Genomic DNA, 20954 nt, shown 5'->3' on the forward strand with positions numbered 1-20954 from the left:
AGTCCAGAGACATCTTTGTCCCTCCATGTCTTTCACACAGGCTCCCCTCTCAAAGGGATCAGGGGCTGGGCAGAGGCTGAGAAGGCTGCTCCATCAAGAAACTGTCCAGGGTGCTAGGAGTTTCTTGCCTTTCCCAAGTTTCTGAGCCTTTCTCATTCCTCCTTCCCAATCTTGTTCACATTTATCCCTTCCATTTCATTCCTCCAGTCTCCACAGGAAGTCAGAGCCAACAATGCTTATCTTCAATAATTCAAATCCCCAGCCCAAATCCCTCTGCCTCCAGAAGGCATTCCCAGTTCACAATGAGCCCCTCTCCTGGGTCCTCCCACTGGCTCTGCCATGCATTACTTAATGAAGCATACTCGGCTTGGCCACATTTTACACCAGGTCACACTGGATGGCAGGGTTCCATACTACGATCCCGTGGAACAGAAGTAGGCTTCCCCTTAAAGCAAGTCATGGCAGTCCTTTCCCAGGGGACAGAAAAAATACTTCCTTTAGTAAATACTCTCCCAGTAAAGACTTCCTAAAACCCTGCCTCCTACTCCTGCCAATCTGTGCTAGAATCAAGCATAAGGCAGAATTTCAAAATTATTTATTGTTATTTTACATTTAAAACATCAATACAGGGGCCGGCCCAGTGGTGCAGCGGTTAAGGTCACACGTTCCGCTTCTTAGCGGCCCGGGGTTTGCCAGTTAGGAGCCCGGGTGCGGACGCGGCACTGCTTGGCAAAAGCCATGCTGTGGTAGGCGTCCCATGTATAAAGTAGAGGAAGATGGGCATGGATGTTAGCTCAGGGCCAGTCTTCCTCAGCAAAAAAAGGAGGATTGGCAGTAGTAAGCTCAGGGCTAATCTTCCTCAAAAAAACAAAACAAAACAAAACAAAGCAACCATCAATACTCCCTCAATGGATCAATGGATATAGCACCAAGAATGGCTGCTAAACACATCAGGCAAAAGGCCGATGGAGAACTGTATGAATGGATCAGGCTGACAACCCTAAATCCTGATTGATCTTAATACCACAAAAAGAGAGAAAACCAGACACGACGTGCTTCTAGATGTGATGCAACAGGAAATACACAGCACCCCTACGCCCCTGCCCAAAAAAAGTACTCTTATCATAATTAAAAGTTAACCTTGAATCTGGGCAGGCCTCTGTTCTATCGACCAGTATACAGGAAAGACAGCGATGAAGGAGGATGTTAAGTTGACCCCAGAGAAGTACAATTAGCAAAATCTGGAACGTGGGAAATTCCTTGGCACAGAGACTCTGTTTCTTCAACAAGCATGGCAAGAGAAAGGAAGACAAAAAGAGAGCAGGGAGCTGTTCGGACTGAAAGATCTAAGAAGACACAGCACCTAAATACACCTGCAGGCCTCGTAAGCCCCTCATCTGAACAGGCTGACTGTACACAGACATTTATGGAACAATTGGGGAATTCGATAATAAAGAAATAATAAAAAATAAAAATAACTGTCCACAGACTGGACAATTATTTATTCCTTGTTACATCTAATTTTTCAAGCCTTCGTGTTTTATCTCCCACAAAGAGAATGCAACTCCCATTGGGCCTTATGCTTCTAGAAATACCTACTACCAAAGGGTCTGCTACATCACTGGTGAGTAACAGATAGCAGTGGAGAGAATGACAGACAACGGGAGCCCTGTCTATACCTCTGTTTCCTTCAGGGATTGGCTTCTTCCTTTCTTCCTGTACCACAGACTCTTCCAGGTCCTTAGGGCTTGGGTCTAAAAGCTCCCACTCTTCATTGGTATAAAACACGCTCTTCCGACTTTCGTTATGTCCTCTTCCAGGACGGAAAGAAGACATTGAATTTCTAGTGGGCAAAAAGGAAATGCGTTATTTTTTAAAAACTGTAACAGAAAACAATTTCACATATATAGGGTTGGCAAAAATTAAAAGATGTGATAATATCAATTGTTGGTGAGGATATGGAGAAATGGGAACTTTTCAACATTGCTGGTGGGAGTATAAATTGGTACTATTATCATGGAGATTATCTCAGCAATATACAGTTCAGTGAAGAGGTGCCTGCCCTAAGACCCAGCATTTCCTAAACAAATTCTGGACATGTGCACAAGGAGACACAAATGAGGACATCCACTGCAGCACTATTCATATTAGCAAAGAAAAAAAAAGCGACAGGTATCATATGGATAAATATTTTTTTAATGCTGAATGAAAAAAGGAAGAAAACTGAAGAATGACATGACATTGTTTTAAATCTTCAAGATAATACTAGTAATAGATATTATCTATTGATATACACATAAGTAGTAAAACTTTTAAAAAATCCAAACATCAATGATAATTATCAAATACAGAATATTGCTTACCTCTGTAAAGGGCAAGAAAAGAATGGAATCATGGAAAATAGAGGACTTGAAATGTATCTGTAATGTTTCATTTTTTTAAAAGTGTATCAGACTCTTACTGTTTGCAGATGACATGATTTTATATATAGAAAACCCTAAAGAATACACTGGAAAATTATTAGAAATTATCAACAACTACAGAAAAGTAGCAGGGCACAAAATCAACTTACAAAAATCAGTTGCATTGCCATACTCTAATAACAAACTAACACAAAGATAACTCAAGAATACAATCCCATTTACAACCACAACAAAAAGAATAAAATATCTGGGAATAAATTTAACCGAGGAGGTAAAAAAACCTATACAATGAAAACTATGAGACATTACTGAAAGAAATCGATGATGACATAAAGAAACGGAAAGATATTCCACGCACATGGACTGGAAGAATAAACATAGTGAAAATGTCCATTGTACCTAAAGCAATCTACAGATTCATGCAATCCCAATGACATTCTTCACGGAAATAGAACAAAGATTCTAAAATTCACATGGGGTAATGAAAGACCCCGAATAGCTAAAGCAATCCTGAGAAAAAAGAACAAAGCTGGAGGCATCACAATCCCTGATTTCAAAATATACCACAAAGCTACAGTAATCAAAACAGCATGGAACTGGTACAAAAGCAGACACACAGATCAATGGAACAGAATTGAAAGCCCAGAAATAAAACCACACATCTGGGGCTGGCCCCGTGCCTGAGTGGTTAAGTCCGCGTGCTCCCGTCAGCAGCCCAGGGTTCATCAGTTTGGATCCTGGGCACAGACCTAGCAATCACTCATCAAGCCACGCTGTGGTGGCATCCCACGTAGAAGAACTAGAATGACTTACAACTAGGATATACAACTATGTACTGGGGCTTTGGGGAGAGAAAAAAAGAGGAAGATTGGCAACAGATGTTAGCTCAGGGCCAATCTTCCTCACCAACAAGCATAAAAAAAAACCCCACATCTACAGATAGCTAATCAAGGAGCTAAGAACATACAATGGAGAAAGGAAAGTCTCTTCAGTACATGGTGTTGGGAAAACTGGACAGCCACATGCAAAAGAATGAAAGTAGACCATTATCTTTCCCCATACACAAAAATTAACTCAAAATGGATCAAAGACGTGAAGGTAAGACGTGAAACCATGAAACTCCTAGAAGAAAATACAGGCAGTACACTCTTTGACGTCAGTCTTAGAAGGATCTTTTCAAATACCATGTCTACTCTGGCAAGGGAAACAAGAAAAAATAAACAAATGAGACTTCATCAGATTCAAGAGCTCCTGCAAGGCAAAGGAAACCATGAATAACACGAAAAGACAACCCACCAACTGGGAGAAAATATTTGCAAATCATATATCTGACAAGGGGTTAACCTCCAAAATAGATAAAGAACTCACACAGAGTGACATCAGCATCATGGCAGAGTAGACTTGCCCGGGACTCTCTCCCTTCCAACATACAATGAAAAGGGACATCCGTACTCCAACAGAAGACATCCTAACAACACAAAACCTCAGAGAGACATGCAGCCACACGACAGAGGGCAGAGAGGCTAGAGACCCCCTCGGATGAGCTGGAATGGGGTAAGAGAGAACTTCGCTCCCTCCCCTAAAGACTGTGATCACTGCTGCGGGAGGCTCCATGAGGGAAGGAGTCGGGGAGGGGTTGCTTGTTTGCGGGATCACCCAGGACCCTCAAGTGCCCTTGCAGCCTAGAGGGAAGCCTTCTAACAGGGCAAAAGCTTTCGTGTGGGGGTGACCTCATCAAGCCAAGACCCCAGGACCCCAGATAGCAAGAGCTGATGGAGAAATCCTGGAGTGCATGCAGGAGAAAGCACCCCTCACCCCACCTGCTCAGCACAGCTCCAGCCCCTGGGATCTCAGCTGAAGGCAGAGGGCTCAGAATATGTGGCTCTCAACCCCCACCCAGTGGGGACAGGCTGTACCTGCAACCGAATAATATCAGAAGGAGAAAGACCTGACCTTCCAACATCAGATGCTACACCAAATCTCCAGATCAGAGAGAAAATGACAAGCACCAGAACTTAGTCCAGAGGACACAGAAATATGTAAGCTAAACAACAATGAATTCAAAATAGCTATCATCAAAAAACTCAACGAGGTAAAAAGAGAATATAAACAATTCAATGAGTTCAGGAGCTACTTCCCAAAAGAGATTGAAACTATAAAGAAGAACCAATCAAAAATATTAGAGATGAAGGACATGATGGAAGAGATAAAACAAAATACGGATTCCCTGAATGCTCGAGTGGACATCATAGAGGAGCGTATCACCATAATGGAAGACAGATGTTGAAATGCTCCAGACAGAGGACAGAGAACTAAGACTAAAAAGAAATGAAGAAAGTCTCCGAGAAATATCCAACTCAATGAGGAAATGCAACATAAGAATTATAGGTATCCCAGAAAGTGAAGAGAAGGAGAATGGAGCAGAAAGCACGCTCAAAGAAATAATAGCAGAGAACTTCCCAAACCTAGGGAAAGAGAAGCAAATATGTGTGGAAGAAGCTTCCAGATCTCCTAGATTTGTTAATGTAAAAAGACCTACTGCAAGGCATATAGTAGTAAAACTGGCAAAAATGAATGACAAAGAAAGAATACTCAGGGCAGCAAGGGAGAAGAAAATAACTACAAAGGAACCCCCATCAGGCTTTCAACGGATTTCTCTGCAGAAACCTTAAAAGCGAGGAGAGAATGGAACGACATATTCAAAACTTTCAAAGACAAGAATCTTCAGCCAAGAATACTCTATCCAGCAAAAATATCCTTCAGATACGAGGGAGAAATTAAATCTTTTCCAGACAAACAAAAGCTAAGGGACTTTGTAGCCATGAGACCCCCCCCCCCCCAACAAGAAATCCTCAAGAAGGCCCTCATACCTGAAAAAACAAAAAAAGCTAGAAAGGGGTCACAAAACTCAGAGTAAGGAGATAAATAGGTCGACAGAATCAGAATAGGATAGCAAATATTCAAGCTTAATGCCTGGGGACAGTTTCCAGGCCACGGTGCAGGAAGGTGGATTCCAGGTGGAGTTCTGCCATGAGTTGATAAGACAGAGTTGGGAGTCCCAAGGCAGGTGGAGTTCACAGGGCATAGTACTGGAGAGAAGAGAGCTGTACAGAGAGGTGCAGAGATAGCCAAGGTTCCCCAACTCTTGGGGAACTATGGTTTCCTAAGTCTCCAGCTGAGAATTATCAGGCTTGTGCAGAAGAAAGCTACCCAAGAAAAGGAAAGAACCACCTGAGAGAGGCAGAAGGAACAATCCCTGAGGCTCAGCAGGATTAGTGTCTAGTTCCACTAGCCAGAATGGAAAACCTCATATGTCATGGAGCATCAGATAGAGCACTCAGAAAAAGGCTACTAACATTATCCCTAGACTAAAGGCTGTTCTCATCCCACCTAAAAAAGCTTAAAAGAGAAATTCAAAAGCATCAAACTGTTTCTGAGTAATTAAACTACATTCCAGGACAAAGCTAAAGAATATTTATAGGAATACAAAAAAAATTAGTACTCAGAAAGGTAAAACTCACGCTATCAGCCATTCAATAAAAAATTACCAGGCATGAAAAGTAGGAAAATACAACTCATTACAAGGAGAGAAATTAATAAACAGAAACAGACCCAGAAATGACAAATGTTAAGTAGTAGTTAAAAGTTATAATTGTTTCACCACGTTTAAGACACTAGAAGAAAGACTAAACCTGTTAAATAGAGACACGGGAGATGTTTTAAAAAATCCAAATCAAAACTTCCAGAAATAAAATGCAACGTCTATGATGAAAATACCCTGTATGGGGTTAACAGCAGATCAGACATTGCATAAAGAGAGATTAGTGAACTTGACGACATTGCAATAGAAACTATCCAAAATGAAACGAGAGAAAAAAGACAACAGAAATGAAGTAAGGCAGGAAGGATCAATGAGCCATGGGACAATGTTAAGCTTGTAATAATGTCAATGATGGGTGCCAAGAAACTCAATGGGGAAAAGACAGCCTTTTGAAAGAGCAGTATTAGAACTGGTTATCCGTATGAAAAAAAAATGAACTTCAACCGTTACCTCACACCAAACATAAAAATTAACTCAAAATATATACATGACCAAAAGGTAAGAGCTAAAATCACTAATCTTCTAAAGGAAAACATGGGAGAAAATATTTGTAATATTGGGTTAGGCAAAGATTTCCTAAACAGAACACAAAAAGCACAATCTATAAAAGATTAAAATGATAAAATGATAAAATCTTTTTATCAAGATTAAAAGTTTCTCTTCTTTGAAAAATATTTGCAAAACACAAATCTGAGAAAAGCTTGTATTCAGAAGATATAAAGAACTCCTACAACTCAATAATAAGAGGACAAACACCACAATTAAAAAATGAGTAAAAAATTTGAACTATTCTTCAAAGAATATATGCAAATGGCCAATAAGCACATGAAAAGATACTCAACATCACTAGTCATCAGGGAAATGCATCTTAAAACCAAAATGAACCACACCCACCACAATGGCTAAAGTTAAAAACACTGGCAATGCCAAGTGTTGAGAAGGATACAGAGCAACTGGAACTGTCATGTACTGCTAATAGGAATGCAGAATGGTGCAACCACCTTGGAAAACAGCATGGCAGCATCTTATAAAGTTGAATATACACTTAACTAAATGACACAGCAATCCAAATCCCTGGTATTTACCCAAAAGAAGTAAAAACATATGTCTACACGTAGGAAGTGTAAGTGATTATTCATAGCAGCATTATTCATACAAACTGGATACAACCCAAAAATCCATGAACTGGTGAACAGATAACCAAATTGTGATATATCCAATACTCACTGCATATCATGCAGCAATAAAAAGGAATGCAATATGAAAACACTCAACAATATAGATGAGTCTCAAAAACATTACCCTAAGTGAAAGAAGACAAATAGAAAAGACTACATACCGTATGATTCCATTTATATGAAATTCTTTAAAAGGCAAAGCCACAGTGACAGAAAGCAGATGAGAGGTTGTCTGGGACCAGGGGTTAGGGGAAGGGACCAACTGCAAAGGAGCATGAGCAAACTTTGTGGGTGACTGAAATGCTCCATAACTCAACTATGGAGGTGTTTATGTGACTATGGCTAATTTCTAAAATTCATCCACCTATACACCTAACATAGGTGAATTTATTGGAGGTAAATTATACCTCAATAAGGTTATTAAAATAAACAAACAAAAAGGAGGAAGAAATGTGCATCATTTGGTCTTTCCTGAGGTCGACAAAAGGTAAGGGCAAAAGGCAGCTTCATCTCTAGTGTGAGCCAGGCATTCTCATGTAAAATAGTCATTTCCCAATGTTTATGTTTTTTAAAGCATGATTTTTTCCCTTATTTAAATTTCATTAAAGTGCTTTAAAAATTTGGAAGAATGCAGAGAAATTACTTAAGACACTTTATGTTCCCATCAGTCTATCACAATACACGAATGGATGACTTTTTGCTAATTGTTTTAACGAGGAGTCACCAGGAACCTGGCAATTATACCTGCTTATATGTTTATACCTGAGATATGTTTTCTTACAGCTTATTTACTTGGGACCAAGAGGGAGGAGGCAAATAAACAATGTAAAGCATCTTACACGTGCTATTTATTTTCCAAGTCTCTTCTAGAGTCTGGCAACTTCATAGAAAACTGCATAGCAGGATTCTAGTCAACTCCCCACCATAACCCAATGAGCAAGACAGTGTTGTGGCAACGTCTGATTTCACAAAAATTATAGAATTGTGAGGAAAGCTATTTCAAAATAGTTGCTCCGGAAGAAAAAGAAACTCTCACAAATGCCTGACATACTTTTGCTCATTTCTTTGACACAAGTGGTCCCTTACTTCGCTGAGCACTGAAACCACTGGGCCCATTACACTATAAAGCAGCAGTGGCCCTGCTTAAGGCAGGGTCTCTGAGCAGCCTTCACTCACATGTGGCACGTTATCCATCATCATCAATGTGAGGAGTTAAATTCTCCTGGCCATTTGCCCTAGCCTTTAAACTGTGCTACTCAGCTCTGGTTCTTAAAGGGTGGATGCAGGAAGAAGGAGAAATAAGAGGGCAGGGAAGACCCCAACACGGCCTGGGAAGAAAGAACAGCTATTTACATGACGCAGAACTTCCACACACCCTCCTTCCCTGAAAGATTGTTTCACCATTACTACCCTGTCTCGAGGCCCACTTGCACAAAAGTCATGCTCTCATCTGCGGCTGAGGGACTGCGGTCGGGGGAGGTACCAACTGCCAAGCCCTGGGTAATGAAAAGAAACAGGACTGGGCTCAAATCGAAAGCCTCTTTAAGCTGTAACACTATAGGGCCAATCCCTGTTTTAGATCTTACATGGTGAAACCCAATTCTGTGATTGTGCAAGGGGGTCATTAGAGTACATACTTCTCAAAGCACTCATCCTATCTCCTCTGCCCTCTGCAGAGGCCTCTGTACTGACCAGGCATCCTGCCTGTGCACTCTACTTAGAGTTCACGGCCAGTCTAAATGGAGTTCTTCTCCAGGCTGACGTTCCAGGCCATTCTTGGACAGTACCTGCTCCTTAAAGACCCTTCTCTCATTTAACAAACCTTCTCAAGGGTCTTTTGTGTCCTTCCAGGCACCATGATAGGTGCTTGTTTTGTTCAGTAAACACTCAGGGTACTCTGATCCAAAATGGAAAGTTAGGGACCACCAGGTAGCCAAAGGCACCTTGACAGCTACAGTATTCAGCCTGAAATTTTTTTAAATGAACACCAGCAATCTATATAACTAACAAGAAAACTTGTTTCCAAGTTTACATATTTCAGATCGATTTCTTCACAAACAGTTTAAAATGTCCAACTAAAACAGTAATAATTTATTCAATCTTAATTTGAATTCTGATAATCAGCTAGAACTTCAGAAGTTGACAGAACTGCTGGGAAACGCCCCATCAAATCCCTCCGGTGCTCACAGCTCCACAAACTCCCTGCACAGGCCAGTTTTGGCCTCCAGCACCACCTTGTCCAGTGCTGGGAAGAAATGGCAGGAGAAAAGCAGGCCCCCACCACAGCAGCCAATCAGCTCCCTCCTGCCCAACTACAAACCCCATCAAGGGAAACAAGAAAGATGGGCAACGCTAGCCCATAAATGTGAGGCAGCATTTCCTCTTGTACAAATCAACTCTTTGGGTATATTCTCACAAGGACACATAAATATATGTATAAGGCTATCAGGACAGTGTTATTTGAAATGACAGAAAAGTAGAAATAACCAAAAGGAACTTGTAGGTGTGACTAAATCAAGGATCTTGAGATACGGAGATTATCCTGGTTTATCTGAGTGGGCCCTAAACATCATCACAAGTGTCCCTATAAGAGGAAGGCAGAGACAGATTTCACTACAGAGGAGGAGCAGGTGAGATGACTAGGGCAGCAGGGATTAGAGTGATGGTGCTACAGGCAAGGAGTGCTCACAGTGACAGGAACGGATCTCCCTGGAGCTTCCAGAAGGAACCAGCCCTGCTGACACCTTGACTTTACTCCAGTGAGACTCATTTTGGATTTCTGGCCTCCAAGACTGTAAGAGAATGAATTCGTGTTGTTTTAAGCCAATAAGCTGATGGCAATTTGTTATAGCAGCCAGAGCAAATGAATACAACCACTCTCCAATAAGCTACTGCCCTTCAAACCATGGACTTTGAGAGATTCTTTTTGTTATAGTGTAAACTTCAGCAGGCGTTCAATTTTGGAGCACCACGTTTAAAGTTAAAATATATTTACTGCCAATAGAATGACCTGGGAAAGTAGCACTGTCACAAAGACCCTCTCCAAAATATCCTATACTTTTAGGATGGATAGATGAGTATACCATCCTTCCAATTCTGAAAACATTTAGAGGAAACACCTGATAAAATGATCACTGCCTCAAAAAAAACAAGCATCAAAGTAAAAATATTCTCACCAGAGAACTTTCGGGTCAGCTCTACGGGTTCCCCACTGCCTGAAGGACGGACACCACCCTACTCCTTCACACTGGGCCTCAGCTCCACTCAGTGCCTAAGCTCCTGGCACAGGAACTTGTGAACTCAGGAAACCCTGTTCTGACTTCCACACCTTTGCACAGGCAAGTCTTTGCACTTGCCTTTCCCTTTGGTAGGTCCCTCCATATCCTTCAAGTCCTAAGTCAAAACTCATCTTTACCTCAAAGGATTCCCTCACCAACCTTCTCCCTCACCCTGACACCCTGGTGCGCCAAGGGAGGCAGCACCATGCTGGGTTTAGCCCTCAACTGCACTGCACAGTGCCTCGTGACAGATGGACTCCTTACCTGCCTGTCTGGCTATCTGTCTCCCTTGAGGTCTGTAAGTACCTCAAAGGCAGGGAGGAATCGCCTCTTATCCAAGGGAACATCCTCAGCCCGTGACCCACAGTGGAGGCCGTGGAGTGGGGAGAGGAGGATGCAAAGGTCTCTAGAAGGGAGCACCAGCCTACACAGCCAGGGCAGTGCTTCTCAAACTGTGTGTGGAAACCCATTAGCGGGCCATGAAATCAAATTAAGGAGGCATGAAATCAATTTTGAGGGTCACAATGAGAATTTAACACACTGGAAGAGAAAACAGTTACCTAGCTTTACTAGACGTAACAGTGAAAATTTTATGAAATTTCTGTTTCAGTTTTATGTGCTTACAAACAGTAGACATTTATATATGAACGTATATTATTTGCTCTGGGTTCCCAGTCAAAAAGGTAAACAACACTGTGTTGGAAGGTGACCTCCTTCCCAAGAGGCCACAACAGTACCGCGAGGAACTGTGGCTCCTGGCAGGGAAGGGAGCATGACACAGTTCAGATGGGTGTAGACAGTGCCACGCACACTGTGTACAGGGCAGAAGATAAACAGTCCCCAAGCAGCAGGAGCGGAGAATGTTTCTGCCCCTGGAAGGGTACTGAGCTCTTCATTCATCATTCACTCCTCAAGCAGGTTCTGGACACCCACCACATGCCAGGCACTGTGAAAGGTGCTGGGGATACACTCAGCCAAGACAGACAAGGTCCCTGCCCTCATGGAGCTCCCAAGCTCACAAGGGAGATGGATCATAAAGTACTCAAAGAAATACAATAATTACAAAAGTTACTAAGGGCTTTGAAGGAGAAGCACAGGGTGAGGGGTGGGTGGAACAAGGCTCCCCTGAAAGGTAACCAGGAATAACCAGGAGAAGACAGAGCCTCCCAGCAAAAGGACAACCTAAGGCAGGGGCCTGTAGGGAAGACAGTGCATGTAAAGAATGGAAAAAAGCCAAGAAGGCCTGCAACAGAGGAGATGAGCCTCCTGGACCTCAAAGATCATGTTTAGCGGCACAGCCTTCAGCCTAAAACAATGAGAAGCCTCTGAAAGGCTTGAGGTAGTGGAATGAATTGATTCAGGTCCCTGAGAGTAGGGTCCCTGCAATGGGTGGGCACGGGACTGGCAGAGGATGCAGACAGGTCTCCCTTCCCAGTCCCCAACTCTAACTACAACAGGAGACATGGGCCAATCGCTCCCTTGGGGGCCCTGGACAAGGCACCTAAGTTCTCTGAGCCTGAGTTTCCCATGTCGAGTCAGATGACTACACGTCCCTGCAAGGGTTAAAGGCTTCTGAGTCTATAAGCCAAGTTGTTGTTTCTCATGACTGCAGTGATCCTCATGAAGCAGTGTCATGCAACAGTGGCCCTGCTGATGGGTAGCCCCTGGAAGAGCGTGGACAGAGTCAAGATCAAGAGGACTGATGGGACAGAACTGCTGAGCACAACCTCACGCTCCCCAGGGAGCTGTCAGAGAAGACTGGGTACCAATGCCAGCCACGGTGCAGACAGCCCAGCCAACACCCACCATCACGGAAACTCCACGGGCCCAGAAGCAGGTCACCTTCCTTCATGTTTCCCTCTCCAGGAAGCCTGGCTTCTAAAACATCAGTGTGGGGCAGCAGCATACTGACTAAATTCCTCATCTTTCTTGGCATAGATAGAGCTGTGCCTTATAACAAGGCAAACCACAAATATCATGTTACAGCTACTGGACATAAACTCACAATACCAAACATCTGGGTACCTGCTTCAGAGGGCTGGGCCCTCTGCTACAAACTGGGACTGAAAAGATGACCCACCAGGCATGGTCCTAACAGTCTCCTGGGAACACCAGCCATGCACACAAATAACTATTTCTACCAGAGCTGAGGGGTCAAGAGGGAAGAAAAAACAAAAGGTCAGAGCAGGGCCAGTTCCAGGGCCAGCAAAACACATCTCAGAGGCAAGCCTGGAAGAATGAGCACACCTGCCCAGCCAGCTCGGTCTTCACACTTACCCTCGAGAAAGGCACCCGATCCATCAGATGGATAAAGTGACGATCCACTCCACTCACTGGCTCAGTGAGGCAGGGTAATGACAGTGGCAGCAGGACTGGTTCATGCAACCACCATTTACTGAGCACTTACAATGAACCACACACTGGGCTCAGCAGTTGTTATTGATAATCTTAACACTCAGCCCCCTACACACACACCAATTTACTAACAGAAAATATAAAGCTCAGAGAAGTTAAGTAACTGGCTCAACAACACAGAGCTAATGAGTAGCAGGGCTGCGATTCTAAAAACTATGCTGACTGCAAAGAGCACTAGCCACAGGGTGACCCTACTCCTGAACTGAGGGAAAGCTAGGCCGTGGGAGCTGCCAGTCACACGTCAGGCACAGCTCAGCACCAGCGATGGACTCACAGTCCAGGCCCACAGAGCCCTGCTCCCTGCGGTCACATAACCTGCAGCACTGCTGCAGCCTGAGCACACCTCCCACGCACACCCATCTTGCTCAAACGCTGCATGGGCACCAGGGCACATACTCACCGGGTGCTCAGGTATGTGCTTTCCATTCTTGCTCACACACTCCCACTCCCACTCCCGAGCATGCACACTCATACACATGGACTGGCCAGAACTTCACAGGAGAGCTAATTCTATTACCTCAAGTGACCTGGACTGCTGGAAGGTTAATGAACAAGTTGGTTATAGCAGGAAACCATTTAAAAATAACTTAAAACAAACACATGCACCTATAAAGGCACAGATGTCTGTTCGCTGATTTGCCAATCTCCTGATGCAGGCCAGCCAAGGCCTCTTCCTCGTGTCTGGGGCTATGGACCCCAGTTCCCTATTATCTTTCTTGGATAAATCACATCCATGACACATTGTCTAACTTTTCCAAATTTGTTCAGTTTTTTTTTAAAGTGGAACAGCAACTTACAGTTGTGAAACAATCTAAGTATAGAATCTTTACAGGTTTTAACACTTTTTTCCTCTAATCTTTTGCAACTGTGTTACCCACATCCTGACAGCAATTTTTTAGTGACTCACCTTATTAAAATCTCCCCAAGCGTTCAACTTCTTTTTCATAGGAAAAACAATTCCTTTTTATACATTAGGGATTTACTAAGTATTTCACCAAATTACGTAACAAGCACAACAGGCATTAACCAGTTAGGAACAAACCCAGCTGACTCTTGGTGAGTTGGTGACTGGCTGGTGGGAGCTGAGGCACATGGTGCCCTGCAGGAGTACTTACCGAGTGTCAGGTGCTGCTCAAAGCAGTTTATATGCATTAACTCATCATCATCATGTCAATCTTCTGTTATTACTCCCATTTTACAAACAAGAAACAGAGGCACAGAATGTTAAGCAACTTACCCAAGTTACCCAGCTACTAAGTCACGGAGCTGGGAACTGCACACAGGCTGTCTGGCTCTTAATTACTACGCTACACTGTGCACAGTTGATAGAAGATAACTCCTAGTGACGTTTAACCCTGAATGTAATCCGTCAGTTGTTATAAACAAAAGTACCATGTGCTCACTTTCCTAGGGAGGATGCCCTGTAATCACCCAAAGCTCAAGGACAAGGAGAGCACCCAGTGTTACAGGTCTGTCTCCCTCTCATTGCATTATCTAACTTTGAGGGCAGATGAGACTAGCTAGGTATGAAAATATGGCAAATTGACAGTTTCCCAAATACATTCTTTTCATGAAAGGTGGAAGGAACACTGGGCTCCAATCAAGGAACCTAGGTGCCTTCCAGCTGTCCACACACTTGCTGTGTCCCTTGAGCAAGTTGCCTTACCTTTCTAAGTCTCAACTTTCCAGCCTGTAAAATGAAGGGACAGGCTCTCAGCAGCTTTCTAACATTTTAGGAGCACAGCACCCTTTTGTTAAGGAGCAGGCTGACAGGCTGAAGCCGATAAATGCAGTGCTGCTCGAGTTGCAGGACTCTGAGGGTGCAGCCCCACCTCACCTCCTCCCTGCCACCTTCCCCTGGGTGCTGGCAGATGAGTGGGACTGAATCAGATGAGATGGGGCACACCGGGCAGAAAGATATCCTGGGGATGAAGGTCCTGGGTGAAGAATAAGGTGCAGAATGACAGGAACACAGTGGCCCAGGGAGTAAGACTATGGGGAAACAGTTGCCCAAGGAATAGATTCAAGTTAGACTGCAGAGAACCTCAGATGTCGGACCAAGGAGCTTAGAGCTGACCCTGCAGGCTGAGGAGCATCAGTGATACTTCTGATATGGGGTGACAACACAAGCAGAGCTGTCTGGAGATGACAGAAGAGCAGAACATGAATGGATGGGAACCAGCAGGACCAGGAGTGTGGGACTGCTGCAACAAGCCAGGAGGGGGGCAGCCAGGAACCAATCCAGTGCTATAGGGGATGGGAATCTCCCTCACGAGGGCTGGCTCCTGAGGTCTGGGTTGCCCTGCCACATCTCATTCAGTTTCAGTATAAGGCTAGGCCTTATCTTAAGAACTGACAACACAAAGAGAATCAATTTGTTAATTTGAATTCAACCATAAAGGTACAAAAAGAAAGAAGTCACTTTCTGAAACAGCAAGTCCCTGTATGTGTAGCAGTTCCTATGGCCAAACCACTCCCACCCTGAAAACCCAGGGGACCACCTCTGGGTTCAGCTGGCCAACTGCATACTGACCACTGGGCTGGGCACTGCAGGAGAGCAAGAAGCTTCCAAGTCCCACAATGCACGGCCTCTACAGCCTTCCTACTAATCCTCATTGTCTAAACAGAGGCTCCTGTTCTGTGGCCACCAGGTGGAATGCTTCAAAGAATAGTAAAAACATCTCTACACTCAAAAACTACAACTCAATAATAAAAAGATAACATGGACCGTTTCCAATTCTGCATGTAAGGAGCCCCTCTGTCCTAACAGGTAAAAAGCTAAACAGACTGAAAAATCAACAACTCTCCTTGGATCAATAAAAAGGGAGGACACAGGGCAAATCACTGCCCCAAGACTAGAGAGACAGACAGGCAAACACGGGAAGACGTGCCTTTCTGGAGCAGAGAGTCACTAGTGGAACCAGGGCCAGGTAGGAAAAACTACTATAATTGACAAGTTGCTGGAGGCTGAGTGCAAACAACTCTGAGTTAAAAACTCTAGGGGACCCAGGTATAGGGGGCCCCCATAATATAGTGAGATTCAGCCCAAGAGCTCCACCGTTCCCATAGCGAATATCAGAGAAAAATCCCCTCAGGCTTCTGGGCAGGGAGAGCTGAACCCCGTTGAAATACTCCAAAGCATGCTGTTCTTAACAAGACCTGCCTTCAGGGGAAACTAGTTAACCAGAGCCTAAACTGCTGGGGTATTATCAGAGCCTAATGACGTGCGGGGAGGGGAAATACCTAACTCCAGCCTCCTCTAGTCACCCTGTCCCACCTAAGGGAGAAGAAAAAGACTGAGACACACTTGTGAAGTTCAGAGTCCAGAGGCACAGGCTTACTGAAGGACAGAGACCTCATCGTGGGACTACAGCACACTTCTCCTCCCCCCACCTCACCACCACATCACTAAAGGCCTATTTACAGCAGTTCCTTTTACCTAGCACATCACGTCCAGCTATCAAGAAAAGATTACACGAATGGCAATTAGATTTTTGGTGGTGAACATGATGCAATCTATACAGAGGTCAAAATATAATAACGTACACCTGAAATTTATATAATGTTATAAACCAATGTGACCTCAATTTAAAAAACGAAAAAAATCACAAGGCATACCCAAAGGCAAAAAAAACAGTTTGAAGAGACAAAAGCAAGTATCAGAACCAGACATGGCAGGGATGCTGGAATTATCAGACCAGGAATTTAAAACAACTATGATTAATATGCTAAGGGTTCTAATGAATAAAGCAGACAGCATGTAAGAGACGGATAATGTAAGCAGAAAGATGTAAATCATAAAAAAGAACCAAAAAAAGTGCTAGAAATAAAAAACACTGCAACAGAAATGAAGAACACCTTTGATGGGCTTACTAGTAGAAAGGATACAGCTGAGGAAGGAATCTCTGAGCTAGAGGATAGATCAACAGAATCCTCAGAAACCAAAATGCAAAGAGAAGACAGACTGGAAAAAAAACCCAGAAAAGAATAACCAAGGACTGGAGAAGAATTGCAAAAGGCATAAGATATGCGTAATGGAAATACTAGGAGGATAAAAAAAGAGTGAAAGGAACAGAAGAAATATTTGAAACAATAATGACAGACTATTTCCCCAAATTAACATCAGACACCAAACACAGCTCCAGGAAGCTCAGAGAAAACAAAGCAAGAAAAATGCCCAAAAAACTATACCTCAGCATACCATTTTCAAGTTATAGAAAATCAAAGACAAAGAAAAAAAAAATCCTGAAAGAAGTCAGAGGTAATAAAAACACCTTACCTACAGAGGAACAAAGATCAGAATTACAACTTCTCAGAAACCAGGCAAACAAGAAGAGAATGGAGTGAAATATTTAAAGTGTGAGAGAAAACCCCACCAACCTAGAATTCTGTACCCTTCGAAATTAGCCTTCAAAAGTAAAGGAGAAATAAAGACTTTCTCAGGCAAACAAAAATTGAGGGACTTGGTTGCTAGTAGACCTGCCTTACAAGAAATGTTAAGAAGTTCTTTAGAGAGAAGGAAAATAATACAGGTCAGAAACTTAGATTCAACATAAAGAAAGGAGTATCAAATAAGGAATAAGTGAAAGTAAAATAAAAACCTTTATTATTCTTATTCTAACTATCTAACAAATAGCAGTTTGTTCAAAATAATACCAACAATGTATTTGACTATGTATACTACATATACATATCATGCATATATATATACACTTATATGTATGCTTTATATGCAAGTAAAATGGATGACAACAATGATACAAGGGACTGGAGGAAGGAATTCGGAATATTTTGCTACTATAAGGTACTCACATTACCTTTGAAGTGGTATAGTGTTATTTTAAAGTGGATGTGGATTAGTTGTAAATGCATACTGTAAATGCTAGGGCAACCACTAAAAAAAGTAAAGTATAACTGATATGCTAAGAAAGGAGAGAAAACGGAATCATATAAAATGCTCAATTAAAACCACAAACAGCAGGGTGCCAGCCCCATGGCCTAGTGGTTAAGTTCACATGCTCCACTTTGGCGGCCAGGGATTTTGGGGTTCAAACCCTGGGCACAGACCTAGCACTCCTCATCAAGCCACGCTGTGGCAGCGTCCCACATAAAATGGAGGAAGTCTGGCACAGACGTTAGCTCAGTGCTGATCTTCCGCACACACACACACAAAAAACACACACAAAAAAACCCACAAATGGCAGAAAAAGAGTGGAAGACAAAAATAGGAACAAAGACCATGGGCAACAAATAGAAAACAGTAATGAATATGGTAGATATTAATCCAACTATATCAATAATCACTTTGAATGTCAATGCAAGCGCCTAAATGCACCAATTAAAATACAGAGATTGTCAGAGTAGGTCAAAAAACAAGACCCAACTATCTGTTGTCTATAAGAAACCCACTTGAAATATAAAGACACAGACAGATTAACAGCAAATGGAGAAATATATACCACGCCAAGACTAATCAAAAGAAAGCACGAGAGTTATATTAATTTCAGACAGAGCAGACTTCAAAGTAAAAGAAGTTATCAGGGATAAAGAAGGGCATTACATAATGACAAAGGTGTCAATTCTCCAAGAGGACATAACTCTTAACATGTATGTGCCAAACAAGAGCATCAAACTATGTGAGGCAAAAATTGATAAAACTACAAGGAGAAATGGATGACTTGAATATTACAGTTGGAGATTTCACCCTTCTTTCAGAAATGGACAAATCCAGCAGACAGAAAGTTGGTAGGACATAGTTGAACTCAACAACACCATCAATCATTTTGATATAACTGGCATCTATAAATTACTTCGTCCAACAACAGCAGAATACACATTTTACTCAAGCTCACGTGGAATATTCAACAAGATAGACCACATAACAAATCTAAAAGAACAGAAATCATACAATGTCTGCTTTCAGACCACAATGGAATTAAACTAGAAATCAGCAACAGAAAGATAATTGGATAATCCCAAAATATGTGGAGATTAAACAATACACTTCTAAATAACACACGGGTCAAAGAAGAAATCCCAAGAGAAATTAAAAAAGATTTTGAACTAAATAAAAATACCAAAATTTGTGGGATGCAGCAAAAGCAGTGTTTAGAGGAAAATTTATAAAATTGAATGTATATATTAGAAAAGAAGAAAGATCTAAAATCAATAAGCTAAGCTTCCACCTCAGGAAACTGGAAAAAGAAGAGAAAATTAAGCCCAAAGTAAGCAGAAGAAAAGAAATAAGAATTAAAGCAGAAATCAATGAAATTGAAAACAGGAAATCAATAGAGAAAATCAATAAAACCAAAAGCTGGTTCTTGGAAAAGATCAATCAATTTGATATGCCTCTAGCCAGGCTAACTAAGAAAAAAGGAGGGGGCCAGCCCCATAGCCAAGCCGTTAAGTTCACACGGTCTACTTCAGTGGCCTGGGGTTCACCAGTTCGGATCCTGGGTGTGGACCTATGCAGCACTCATCAAGCCATGCTGTGGAGGCATCCCACATAGAGGAACTAGAGAGACTTACAACTAGGATATACAACTATGTACTGGGGCTTTGGGGAGGGAAAAAAAAAAAAGAAAGAAAAAAGGAGGACACAAACTACTAACATAAGAAATGAAACAGGATATCATTACAGAGCCCATGGAAACTGAAAGGATAATCAAAGAATACTAAGAACAACCACTCACAAATTTGATAACCTAGACAAAATGGACCAATTTGTTGAAGGACACAATCTGTCAAAACTCACACAGGAAGAAACAGATGATCTGAACAGGCCTATATCTATTAAAGAAATTGAATAACCTTCCAAAACAGAAAGCACCAGGCCCAGATGGGTTCACTGGTGAATTCCATCAAACATTTAAGGAAGCAATTATACTAATTCTCTATAACCTCTTTCAGAGGACAGAAGCAGAGGGAACACTTCCTAACTCATTCTATGAGGCCAGCACTCCCCTAATGACAAATCAAAGACATTACAAGAAAACTACAGACCAATGTCTCTCATTAACATAGATGCAGAAATGCTCAACAAAATATTAGCAAATCAAATCCAACAATGTATAAAAGAATTATACTCCACCAAGTGTGATTTATCTCAGGTATGCAAGACTTAGTCAACATTCAAAAATCAATTAATGTAATCCATCACATCAACAGACCAAAAAAGAAAACTTACATAATCATATCAATAGATGCAGAAAAAGAATTTGACAAAATCCAACATCCATTCATGATAAAAACTCTCAGTAAACTAGGAATAGAGGGAACTTTCTCAACGAGATAAAGACTATCTACAAAAAACCTAGAGCTAACATCATACTTAATGGTAAAACACTCAAGGTTTTCCCACTAAGATAAAGTACAAGGCAAGCATGTCCCCTCTCACCACTCCTTTTCAACATCATACTGAAGTCTCTGCCACTGCAGTAAGACAAGAAAAGGAAATTAAAGGTATACAGATTGGGAAGAAAGACATAAAACTGTCTGTATTCACAGGTGACATGATCATCTATATAGAAAATCTGAAAGAATCAACAAAAAAACTCCTGGAACTAATAAGCAATTATAGCAAGATTGCAGGACACAAGGTTAACACACAAAAGTCAACTGTTTTCCTATATACCAGAAATAAACAAGTAGAATTTGAAATTAAAAAGATAGTATCATTTACACTAGCACCCAAAAACATGAAATACAGGTAAATCTAACAAAACATATACAACATCTATATGAGGAAAACTACAAAACTCTGATGAACAAAATCAAAAAAGAATGAAATAAATGGAGAGATATTCCACATTCATGGATAGGAAGACTCAATATAGTTAAGATGTCAGTTGCTCCCAACTTGATCTATAGATTCAATGCAATCCCCTAATCAAAATCCCAGCAAGTTATTTCGTGAATACCAACACAATAATTTTAAAGTTTATATGGAGAGGCAAAAGATCCAGAACAGCCAAAATAATACTGAAGGAGAACAAAGTTGGAGGACTGACACTACCCAACTTCAAGATTTACTATAAAGCTACAGTAATCAAGACAGTGT

General features: G+C 42.0%; 1 protein-coding gene across 2 annotated transcripts in view; it reads right to left on the reverse strand.

Annotated features, from left to right (window-relative positions):
• TBC1D2B (TBC1 domain family member 2B) overlaps nucleotides 1-20954 on the reverse strand; it is an 84802-nt gene that overhangs the window by 31841 nt on the left and 32007 nt on the right. For both annotated transcript variants that reach the window (XM_070573173.1, XM_070573167.1), the window contains exon 4: nucleotides 1680-1843. In XM_070573173.1, coding sequence (XP_070429274.1) covers nucleotides 1680-1843 — 164 coding nt within the window. The remainder of the gene's footprint in view (nucleotides 1-1679; nucleotides 1844-20954) is intronic.

Source organism: Equus przewalskii, chromosome 1, assembly GCF_037783145.1.
Source record: "Equus przewalskii isolate Varuska chromosome 1, EquPr2, whole genome shotgun sequence".
Classification (NCBI taxonomy): domain Eukaryota; kingdom Metazoa; phylum Chordata; class Mammalia; order Perissodactyla; family Equidae; genus Equus; species Equus przewalskii.